Source organism: Capra hircus, chromosome 29, assembly GCF_001704415.2.
Source record: "Capra hircus breed San Clemente chromosome 29, ASM170441v1, whole genome shotgun sequence".
Classification (NCBI taxonomy): domain Eukaryota; kingdom Metazoa; phylum Chordata; class Mammalia; order Artiodactyla; family Bovidae; genus Capra; species Capra hircus.
Window position 1 is genome coordinate 1,592,243 of NC_030836.1, and position 12,705 is coordinate 1,604,947.

The following is a 12,705-nucleotide window of genomic DNA, read 5'->3' on the forward strand; positions in this document are numbered from 1 at the left end:
CTTTAACTCATGGATATGAGAAAGAGACACAAACAGACACACCTAATTCCCTCGTGCTGCTACATGTAGGTAAAGTCAGGGCAAGTTTATAAGTCAAATGAGGTTTGTGTCTTCCAGACACAATGTGCCACTAGTATTTCTTAAGAGTCCAAGATAACAGAGTGTCATATTAAGGCTCTTAGATACCAACTACCCCCTAGTGATAAGACCCGTGAAAATTTAACTTCTCTTGTGGATTAACAATGTCATTTCAGAGAATAAATGTTGCCTTACCACTGTCTGGATCTAGAAAAAATTCATTGTTTCCAGGTCCATAGAGTGAGTATCGTATATCTCCATTGGGTCCAATGTCAGCATCCTTGGCACTGACCTTCAGGATGATTTTGTTTGATGGAATGTCTTCAGGAAGTGACGCTGTATATGCAACCTGGACAAAGGCAGAATCATTATTATGTGTGGGGCGATTGCCATATTAGCCTTATAAATGATTTCTTTAAAAAGGCACTCGCAGAATTCATCTTCAGTTATGTTTCTCCTTTACTGCAGAATCATCTTACACCATTGGATGGAACATAAAATATCTCTTGCCCTGCCCCTCCCATGCTCATTCATTCAACAAATGCTAATTGAGCCGCTACTATGGGCGAGGTACTATTGAGATGCTAGAAAGAAAGAAAACAGACAAAAATCCCTGCCCGTGTGGAACTGTGATGCACATCAGATAATGATCACATCAGACAGTGATCAAGCACCAGGAAGTCCTTGGGACCCTTCAACTTTGAAGAGCCACTACTAACATCTGGCATTAATAAGATTTGCAAACATTTTCTAAGCTAAAGAACACCAATATTGTCTCGCAGTCCACATGTAAGGAAAAAGTAAATGAAGCGTGATTTAATTTTGGTAAGAAAGAATATAAAGTCAATGACTGACACCTTGCATTGGCTCTCATGCTTTGAACTATGGGGGAAATGACACTTTATGAGAAGCCTGGAGACCCAGCTTCATTATCAACATTGCTGCCAGCCAGCTGTATAAACTTACGCAACAAAAGTAATTCATACTTTTGAGTGGCCCATTTTTCTTTTATGAAATCAGTAGTTTAGATATGAAAAAATCACAATATTCTTTATGATTCTTTAGAAAGCTTTTCATTTGAAGGGTCCCGATTTTATCTTTTGTTTGTATTTTTTAACGGGCAGAATTAAGTACTAATGGTGCTACTTATACTCTTTCCATGCTTATAGTATTTCGTCCTCTTACATGCGTATATAAAATTGGACGGCACTAACCAAGGAGAAAGGAACAGAATGGAGCCAGGTTTTAAGGAGAAAAATGAAATGGGTTTTGACTTAATTTTAGAGAAGCAATGTGAAAAGCAGCAGTCCAACACGGCCACAAATCCCACCTGATCACACACAGGGCTGTTGTCATTCACATCACTGACAGTCACTTCCACCATGGCCTGAGTGACAAAGAGCCCATCGGTGGCAGTAATATTGAGGAAGTAAATGTCTTGTTCTTCTCTATCCAGATGTCTCTTCACGTAGACCTTCCATTCGCTCTGCACCAGGCCCAGGGCAAACCTTCCTCGGGGGTTCCCTCCTGCAGTGAAAAGAGAGTTTCTGAAGATGAGCAATGAAAAGCTTTGATCTCCACCTACAGTGAGAGGCCTGTGCAAGGTCAACCAGGTGCCTCTCAAACTGCATCATTTACGAGACTGGAAAAAAACCTGACACTTCCTTTTGATTCTCCTGCAACAAAGTATGATATTTATATGCTTGGTTTGTGTGGAAAGTAAAACAGTAACTTTCCAAGGGAAGAAAATGCACTTAGAGAAGCCGGAGATGATCTCTTGTTTAGCTCCCCTTAAGGGCAATCAAATTCAAACTGTGAACAATCAATCTTTTCCTCAGATGATACAATTGTCTTTCCACTCCGTCTCGAGAGAGGATGTAATACACTATGGCTCTTGTTACCCAGACAATTTCATTAGCTGTTGATTATGCAATCAAGGAAAGGCAGTCAGCTCTATTAAGGAATGTTTTCACGAAGAATGTTTTACTACGGCTCTTCTTCTAAGGACCAAAATCTGGGGGAGAAAAGTTCGTGTGACAGAGGAAGACCCATATGGAGCAAAGAGCCCCAATGAGGGGTTATCGAAGGACGCGCTCAAAGATAAGCACTGCAATTAGATCAAATTTATCAGAGGGAAGCTGGTGAAAATGGAAGAAAAGGAGAAGAGTTGGAGCGAACCACTTTTGATGAGGCTGAGACAATGAAAGTGGTCCCAGCAACATTCCTTTCCCACACCCCTGAACTACACGGAGACAAAAGCAGCTTGGAGGAAGGAAGAAGAAAACCATCTTGACCTTCCGAATGTGAAGAAGGAGATAATGTCACTTCAAACATGGAGGAAGACTGGATGAGACAACTGGCCGGAAGCCCCGACTCCAGTTAGATCCTCACCGTCTCTTTGGTTTGGGGGCATTCAACACGTATTTGTCACCTGCTTTGGACCATGCGCTGTGCCACGCAGTGAGGTTACAGCGGGAACAAAAATCCCTGCTTTTGTGGTGGAGTTCACTTTCTGGTGGGAAAGATCGACAATAAACAAATAAATAAGGAAAGCCTACTGCCTGTTGGCTGCTGCTGCACTGAGCCAGTGGAGCCATCTCACCCTCTTACAATGAATCTTTAAAAGAGTGCAAGCTGAGAATCAGTTGTGCCTGCCTCTTTGTGACCCCACCAGGCCCCTCTGTCCATGAGATTTCCCAGGCAAGAATACTGGAGTGGGTTGCCGTGCCCTCCTCCAGGAGATCTTCCCGACCCAGGAATTGAACCTGCGCCTCTTTGTTTCTCCTGTGCTGGTAGGTGGGAGCACCACCTGGGAAGCCCCGGCTTGGACGCGACTGTAACCAAGCAGGCTCCCACGAGGCCTTTCCAGAACAGACTACATCCATGTTCTGTCCTCTGCCAGCTTTTTTTAAATTTATTTTTTTATTGAAGGATAATTTGCTTTACAGAATTTTGTTGTTTTCTGTCAATCTCAACATGAATCAGCCATAGGTATACATATATCCCCTCCCTTTTGTATCTCCCTCACATTTCCCACCCCGCCCCACCTCTCTAGGTTGATACAGAGCCCCTCTTTGAGCTTCCTGAGCCATATAGCAAATTCCCATTAGCCATCTATTTTACATATGGTAATGTAAGTTTCCATGTTACTCTTTCCATACATGTCACCCTCTCCCCATGTCCATAAGTCTATTCTCTATGTCTGTTTCTCCATTGCTCTCCTATAAATCTGCCTGCCTTTTCTCTGTAGGATTACTTTAGTCAAAGAATAATTTTATCTGAGAAGTGAGAAAATGCAGAAAGGAAAACAAGCAAGAAAAAATGATTAATGCTTTAGCCATTAAAGTAAAGGACCTTTAGTTCCTCCTCAGGGACTATAGATAACATTCTGAGCCATGTCCTTTGAGTTGTTTTGCAGATACTGAACCTCCCAGGTTAAAGGAGTTAACTATGCTACCCACAAGCATGTAGACCCCAAACCAGCTGGAACCAAAGGTTGATGCTGCTGACTCATCACCACCAGCTCAACCAACGGGAAGAATGTCCACAAGCTGATCATGCCCTGCTCCTTAAACACTGTAAGGCTGCTCAGTGCCCACTCCCCAGGGTGGAACACACAGTCTTGGGGGCATTAGCCCACTGTGGCCCCCTTTGCCCAGCAAAGCAATAAAGCTATTTCTTTCTACATTGCCCCAAACAGTTTTTGAGATTTAATATGGCGCTGGTGCATAGTTCAGTTCAGTCCAGTCACTCAGTCGTGTCTGACTCTTTGCGACCCCATGAACCACAGCACGCTAGGCCTCCCTGTCCATCACCGACTCCCGGAGTCCACCCAAACCCATGGCCATTGAGTCGGTGATACCATCCAACCATCTCATCCTCTGTCATCCCCTTCTCCTCCTGCCCTCAATCTTTCCCAGCATCAGGGTCTTTTCAAATGAGTCAGCTCTCTGCATCAGATGGCCAAAGTATTGGAGTTTCAGCTTCAGCATCAGTCCTTCCAATAAATACTCGACTGATCTCCTTTAGGATGGACTGGTTGGATCTCCTTGCAGTCCAGGGGACTCTCCAACACCACCGTTCAAAAGCATCAACTCTTTGGTGCTCAGCTTTCTTTATAGTCCAACTCTCACAGCCATACATGACCACTGGAAAAACCATAGCCTTGACTGGATGGACCTTTGTTGACAAAGTAATGTCTCTGCTTTTGAATATGCTATCTAAGTTAGTCATAACTTTCCCTCCAAGGAGTAAACGTCTTTTAATTCATGGCTGCAATCACCATCTGCAGTGATTCTGGAACCCAGAAAAATAAAGTCAGCCACTGTTTCCCCATCTATTTACCATGAAGTGATGGGACCAGATGCCATGATCTTAGTTTTCTGAGTGTTGAGCTTTAAGCCAACTTTTTTTTACCTCCCCTGTAACACTGGTGCACAGAGGCTGGATTTTGGCGATTCAACCATGGGCTATAGGAACCATAGTGGACAGACAGTGCAGAGAAGCTGTGGGCTGCACATTCCTCCAGGGCAGTGATTCTCAACTGAGAGTGGCTAGTCCCATATCCCTGGGACATTTGTCAATGCCAAGAGACATTTCTGAATGTCCCATTAGGGGTGATGCCAGTGGCCGGGCTACTGGAATCTACTGGGTAGAAGCCAGCGGTGCTGGTAAACATCCCACACTTCCACCTGCAGCAAGGAACGGCTGCCCACAGCAGAGACTTATTGAGCTCTCAAGGCCAATCTGCTGAGGTTGAGAAAAATGCTTTGGTGAGGCACGGGTTCTCCTTGGGATATCACTTTCCTCCACCACTGACTAGGATTCAATTAGGCTTCAGTCAAATATGATTTCAGCATGCACAAATGTAACCTCTCTACTAAATGCTTTCAGTGCAGGCCCACACTGCTCTTTTGTGAAATAAAATGATTAATGGTCCTTTGTTCATCTGTGGCAGCACAGCCAAGTTGTGTTACATCAAGAGCAAAAGTTAAATCTAATTAAAATCAGTTGGTGGTTGGCACGGCTAATAGTAACAGTAGCTTGAAGCTATTCTGTTCTCATTACTTTGGTAAAGTCGATGGGATGGTCCCTTAAACCATCCACTGAGAATTCAGAGACAACGTGTAAATAATTAAAGTTGAGTATTTAACTGTTCTTCCAAATAGAAAAGTATCCCTCTGAATGCCTAAGAAGCTTTTTGTCTGAAACTGAATGCAAATAAGTCAAAGTGATACTGTACTCACCTTTCTTTCCTCACCATGATCGCTCACGTCTTTACTGCAGAAATATACATTTTAATGAAACACACACACACACACACACACACACACACACACAATGGAATGTATCAGAAAAAGCATAAATGCATTAAGACCTTTAAACAGAAAACAGCCTCAAGAAAGCAGTTGCGTAAAGAGGAGTCTGCAGGGAGATGTGAGGGTCCTGAGCGCAGGCACGGATGCTCTCCTGTGGGTCTTATTCTGCGGTGATTAATTAACTTTCTCACTAAAGTACTTAAGAAGATTTTGCGTCCTAAGGGCATTCTAATTAATTCATTTTTCACTTTGAATAATGTTGTTTTTCTAAAGGGAAGCCACCTGACTACAAGTATGGATGGATTCTTTGAAATTTTTTGGCACTTGGCTTATGTTCTGCCTTTGAATGGCACAACATCAAAATATTAGCTTTAGAACCCCCAAATAAGAAGACTGCTCCCACAACACCAACCTCTCCTCTTAGAAGTTGAAGGCCTTCACCCCTGGAAAGCGACCCCTGATCAGTGATACCCCATTTTCACTCTGACACAAGATGCTCAGAGCAATGGTGACGTGTGTGTGTGTGTGTGTGTGTGTGTGTGTGTGTGTGTGTGCATTCTGTGTGACCTCACTTGTCTATCTTGGCTTTCCTACTGAACTGCTATTTACTATTTGGGAAGACAGAAAAGGGATCCAAAAAATTTGCCATGTCAGGACACATACCCTTTGACTTGGAGTTATAATTTAAGATTTTTCAGCAAAAACAAAAAACACACCCTCTGATTTGTATGTGTGCATGCATGCATGTGTGTGTGTGTGCATGCATCTGAGTTTTTATTACCAGGAAAAACTTGTAAATAAACCTATTTATTTTCTTACCATTACAAAAAGTAGGAAAAAGGAATATACTTAAAAATAAATTACTCTATCAAAACACAAATGCATTAAGACCGTTAAACAGAAAACAACATTAAGAAAACAGCTCCATAAAGAAAAAGAAGAGTAGTGTGGAAGGGAAGCGTTGGGTTTTTTTTTTCCATTAAAATGTATATTTCTGCAGTAAAGACATGAGAAAGGTGAGTAAAGCATCACTTTTATTTATTTATATTCATTTCAGACAAAAAGCTTCTTAGGCATTCTGCTATTTTTATTTCTTCAACTGGAATATTTGGCTGGACTCTTTAAATTTTATTTCTTTATTTTGGCTACTCTGTGTAGCATGTGGGATCTTAGTTCCCTGACTGGGGACTGAACTTGTGTCCCTTACAGTGGAAGCAAGGAGTCTTAGTCACTGAACTGCCAGCAAAGTTGGACTTTTTTTCAAATGATAAAAATTGACTGAGTATCAGTCTGGGTCATCTGTCACAAGCAAACTAATGAACTTCAAAATAAGGCTGAGTTAGTAACAACTAAAGAACTGAGTTGTCTCAGTCCCAGAGAGGTAAGATAACTCCTCAAACCCTCATCTCATGTCTTTCTCCCCTACTCTTACCCCTCTGCCGTGCATGTGTGGGTGCTAAGTCGCTTCAGCCATGTCTGACTCTGGGACCCCATGGACTGCAGCCCACCAGACTCCTCTGTCTGTGGAATTCTCCAGACAAGAACACTGGTGTGGGTTGCCACGCCCTCCTCCAGCGGATCTTCCCGACCCAGGGATCGAATGTGTGTCTCCTGTGGCTCCTGCACTGCAGGTGGATTCTCTACCGCTGAGCCAGCGGGGAAGCCCGCCCCCGTCACCTTCCATCTTTCTTTAGGAAGCGAAGCATAGAGTGAACACCGAGGGCGGCAGACTCACCTGTAATATGGTAGCTAACTTGGCGATTGATGTCAGACGTGTCTCTGTCCCACGTGCTGAGGACAGCTACCACCTCGCCCGGAGGGTCGCTCTCCTTCACATTCCCTCGGTACACCTCGTGGGCAAAGACTGGAGCGTTGTCATTTATATCTGTCACCGTGACAGACACCAGTGCCGTGGAAGAAAGAGAGAAGGCTTCCCCGAGGTCGGAGGCCACCACGGAGAAGGTGAACACGGGGTCTGTCTCGTGATCCAGGTCCTTCAGGGTACTGATCCAGCCTGTGTTGCTGTCGATGCTGAAGGCTTCCATCACCTTCTCAGGCTGGGCATCCGAGTGGAGGGAGTAGGTGACCTGCCCGTTGGCTCCCCAGTCCACATCCATGGCTCTCACCTGTGTTAGTCTGGTGCCCACGGGCATCCCTTCCATGATGACTGTCTCGTAGTTTGAAGTTTCAAAGACTGGCTTGTTGTCATTCAGATCCAGTACCTTGACATCTACATCCACTGTGAACACAATATCTACTTTGTCCAGGGGTATAGTGGCTGCCACTTTGAAGTGAAAAGCTGGGCTGACCTCATGGTCAAGACGCTTGTCCAGCTTGATCGTGCCTGTTTCCTGTTCTATGATGAAGACATTGCCTTTGTTATTTTCCAGCCGCTCCCCATTAACTGTGCTGAATTTGACCTTCTGAGCGGGCAAAACCCTCACGGTATCCACCGTGCTCCCGATGGCTGCATCTTCTGACACAGTGAAGGAATACTGAGACTGGGTAAAGGAGGGCACGGACGTTTCAGGGGGTAAGACATGGATGTAGACCGGAATGAGGGAGTGCTTCACTGGGATGCCCCCGTCCACTGCCTTGACAAAGAAGGACAGCACTGTGTTCTTCAGCTGGTTAAAGTGGCCCTTGGTGACCATCCAGCCATTGTCAGGGTCGATTTCCAGGAGGTCAGCCACTGAGACCGAGGCCTCGCTATAGAGGGAATAAGTAATCCTTGCATTTGCTCCATCATCTGGGTCCATGGCTTGGACCTGCGTGACCAGGTGGCCCCGCCCGACATCTGCCCTGACGCTGGCTCTGTATTCCACTGTCAAGAACTGGGGGGCATTGTCATTTTCATCCACCACAATCACCCTCACCGTACAGAAAGTTGTTCTTCCTCCGCCATCAAGGGCCCTCAAAAAAATACTGATGTCTCCTTCCAGAGGGTTTTCCCTGTCAAGCCTTTCTGTTGTGGTGACCTGTCCATTGCCATCTATGAGGAATCTATCCTTAGCAAAGTCATTGATGATGGCATAGCTGATCTGCCCATACATCCCTGGATCCCCATCTGTGGCCCGAACGTGGATTACCTTCGTCCCAGCGGCTGCGTTCTCTCTCACCTCAGCTACATAGGTGCTCTGTGAAAAGGCAGGGCTGTACAGGTTGGCTCCGAGGACCCTGATATGCACTTGGGCGGTGCTCGTGAACAACCCATCAGAGACCGACACGTTGAGACTGTACAGAGGCTCCATCCGCTGCTTGCGGTGGTTGGACAGTGTGATGATGCCACTCTTGCTGTCCATCAGAAAGCTCGTCCGGTCATTCCCAGATAAAATGCTGTATTCCAACCGGTCAAAGTCAGAGCTGTCTGCGTCGGAGGCTTGCACACAGGTAACAAAATGGCCCCGGGGGGCTAATTCACTCACGTATGACTCATAAATGAGCTGATTAAAGACTGGAGGGTTGTCGTTTACGTCCGAGATGTAGATATGAACCAGGACCTCGCTGCTCAGTGATGGGAAGCCATTATCTGTGGCTCTGACTTTCAAAGTGCAGTGTTGCACTGACTCGTGGTCCAGCATCCGCGCGGTCAGGATCAAGCCACTTGCGCTGTCTATGTGAAAATAATCTGTGCTGTTGTAAGTATCCTGGACAATCTGATAGTGGACCATTTTATTGTTCCCTGAGTCTGCATCAGTAGACACAACTTGTAAAACAGGTGTCCCGATGAGGGACGCTTCTGATAATGTTGTATTGTATTTGGGTTGACCAAAAATAGGGGGGTTGTCATTCACATCATTAACAAGCAGGTCAATGGTAACCTCAGCCCTGGCCCCAGTAAGTGCATCACTGGCTCTTACTGTCAACTTGTAAACTGATGTCATTTCATAATCCAAAGGGCTAATGACTTTCAGGACCCCAGTGTCAAAGTCAATGTTAAATTGTTTATACAGATCCCCATCAATAATGATATATATGATGCCTTGCCCTTCTGGACTGGTGGCGTTGATGCTTAGAATGGGGGTGTCCATGCCAATATCTTCATTGACTGATGCGGTATAAAAGGGCTTATCAAACACGGGCATCGCCTTGTTGACAATAGTGATGGGAAGTTCCACGGATGTGGACAAAGAGGGTTTCCCACCATCTCTGGCTAGGATGGTGACTCCATACTCAATGTTGGACAGGTCTGAGTTGAATGCTTCTTTTAAAATAACATTCCCTGAATTGGGGTTAATTTCAAAGTGGCCATAGTCGTCCTGTAGGACGTAGGTCACTTCTCCATTTGCACCTTTGTCTTTGTCAATGGCCGTCACTCGGTAAATCAGAGTGCCAGGCTCAGCGTCAACCTGCACAGCAGCATAGTAAGGGAGACCCACAAAGACTGGAGAGTTGTCGTTTATGTCTTCGATGCTAACCCTGACCACCACCCTCGCCACCCGTAGATGGTCAAGCTCTCGGCTGGCTTCCACCACCAGCTCATATAATTCCTGCTCCTCACGGTCGAAGGGGACTCCGGTGGTCTGAATGACCCCTGAGGTAGATTTTATCTTGAACTTGTTTCCTGGGTTTAAGATGCTATATTTTAAGGGCTCATTAAGGCGATTGCCAACTGCGTTGACAATAGCAACTTTGGTTATGTTAGTGTTGTTCTCTGAGATGGAGGTGGAGTAAAAGCTTTGAGTAAAGTGGAGGCCGCTGTCCATGGCTTCTTTAACCACGATGGTGACCATGGATGTGCTATAGAACTTTCCATCAGACACCTTCACTATCAGCATGTAGTGATCTTTGGAGAGGTTGTTGTTTTTCACGGTGAGCACTCCACTATTTGAGTCAACTGAAAAATGATCCAAGCTGCCTTCCATTAGGCTGTATGTCAGTTCAGGGGGTACCTCGGAGTCAGGATCCGTGGCACTAACTTTCAGAACCTCCACTCCGACATAGGTCGGTAGAAGTAAGACAGTCTCAAACACAGCCTGAGTGAACACAGGTGGGTTGTCATTCACATCCGTCACCTCTATGTTGACTTCAACGGGACTCTCCGCGGTCAGCTGGGGGCTGCCACTGTCTCTCACGTGCACATGGAAAAGGAAATGGGCGATGGCCTCATGGTCCAGGTTGGCGATTGTTCTGATCGCCCCTGTGCTGGAGTCCACTGTGAAGAACTTCTTGGCCGTGGACTCCACAATCTGATACACAAGCAGAGCGTTCCGGTTGCTGTCCGCATCAGTGGCTCGAATCACCAGTGGGCTGTTATCCAAGCTCCTGACAATGCTATTGATGGGGGCTGCCTCGCTGAGGCTGCCTGAATATTGAGAAAAGAGAAAAACTGGTGCATTGTCGTTTTCATCAACAATCTGAATACTGACTGTGACATTGGAAGCCATTCCTGCCATGTTGGTGGCCTGGACAATGAGCTGATAAGAGGAAGTCCGCTCGTAATCCAGCGCCTTCCGAGTGGTGATGACTCCAGAATAGGGGTTTATGGTGAAGATCCCATCAGCATTTCCATCTTTCACTTCATAAATGAGAGTGGATTGACTGATGGCAGAGATTAGAATGACAGATGTTCCAACATCAACATTTTCATTCACTTCTGCTTGGTAGTCTTTGTGAGTGAACCTGGGGTTAGAATTATCAGCCATGGTGACAGAAATGCGCACGATGGCGGTGGCAGACATAGGTGGGGAACCCTGATCCGTGACTTTGACTGACAGGACAAACTGACCCATTGTCGTCATGTCTGGCTCTTTGGAAACTGTGATGATGCCCAGGACCGGTTCAATCTTAAATGTGTTCCCAGTGTTCCCTGCAATAGAGAAATCAATAAGAAAATGAGTTCAAATGGGTCATTTTCTGAAGATTAACTCTTTATCTTGAGGCTACTTTACACAGCATGGCAAATAGAAGCAATTATTTGTTTTTACTCCACCTTATCCTGAAATAAAATGAGAGACTTCCCTAAAAGGATATTCAAAAGACTTTGAAATGAATTTTCCAGTACATTGTGAATTTCAGATTAGTATCTTCTTAATCCAGGTTAACAAGAAAAACAGCCCAGCACTTATGTAGTTTCAAACTGGGAAATAAGAGTTTGCAGGAAGGACTTTTCTAGTAAGAATGCTTAGGACTTTCTTAGTCCCAGATTGGGCTGGCACATGCCAGTGACACTGGTAAGAAGGCATTTATCCCGAAACCAGCGCCCCAATTCCACGTTCTATCCTGTAAGAAAGAAGCTTGTAGGAATCGCATCAGAACAGTATCGCATGATCATTTGGTGTAAGAGAATCCCAAAGGTAAGTTTTGCTGCATGGAACTGGTATTGTTTCATATCATCAGGATCAACTTCACTCCCAACACTACTTGGGGGAGGGGGAGGGGGTTTGCTGCTCAGGCATGGGGAATTCTTCTCAAGTCATCATTTGCTTTGTAAGCTGCAAAATTTTTTCCGAATCCCCTACACTCCAACACACACACACACATGCACACATGGATATAACAGTGGACATAAACAATGACAAGGCACTTGTTTCAATCAGTAGCCATTCTATCTGCTAAACTTTTGAGAGGTTTCTGGTGAAGTACAGAACATTCGTCAGAAGGGGCACTGAAATCAAGAACTGGAGGCATGAACCTCAGGAGACTGAGAGGACGCAGCTTCTGTGCACCCTGTGCACCCTGACGCTGCGGAAGCTGAGAGGCCTGCCTCTGAGACAGGCAGGGGTGACATCCGGGACTGTGGAGGGTAGGAAAGAGGAGGAGAGAGTGGGGGACACAAAACGCAAAGAGCGCCAAGAACGCGGTACACAGGTCACGAACAGTGGGGAGTAGCATCCTTCACCATATGGCTTTTTGCTTCTTGTGGGGCTTTCCCCTACTTCTCAAACAACACACATACTTCCAGGTCCCCATTTTTTTACATCACAAGTTAAAAATCTATGTTATTCAAATATATATGAGTTTTTCTTAATTTTTGAAGTTCTATAGCATGGCAACATACAGAGAGTTTAAATGTCATTATCATTACAATCGGCTCCAGGATTGAGAAGGCAGGTAAGTACAGTTCTTATTGAAATATGGAGCTTCCCTGGTGGCTCAGTGGTAAAGAATCTGCCAGCCAATGTAGGAGACATTCCCTGATGCAGGAAGATCCCCTGGAGTAGGAAATGGCAACCCACTCCAGTGTTCCTGCCTGGGAAATCCCATGGACAGAGGAACCTGGTGGGCTAGTCTCTGGGGTCACAAGAGTCAAAATATACAATAAATACAGCTATTTACACACTTCTTACTATGTACTTATTAATCAAAC

General features: G+C 45.3%; 1 protein-coding gene across 1 annotated transcript in view; it reads right to left on the reverse strand.

The window, feature by feature from the left end:
- Positions 1 to 12,705, reverse strand: part of FAT3 (FAT atypical cadherin 3) — a 656,439-nt gene that overhangs the window by 106,830 nt on the left and 536,904 nt on the right. Inside the window, exons 9-11 of the mRNA XM_018043498.1 lie at positions 7,132 to 11,205; positions 1,409 to 1,605; positions 274 to 427 (exon numbers count right to left, since the gene is read on the reverse strand). Of these exons, the coding sequence (XP_017898987.1) occupies positions 274 to 427; positions 1,409 to 1,605; positions 7,132 to 11,205 (4,425 nt within the window). The remainder of the gene's footprint in view (positions 1 to 273; positions 428 to 1,408; positions 1,606 to 7,131; positions 11,206 to 12,705) is intronic.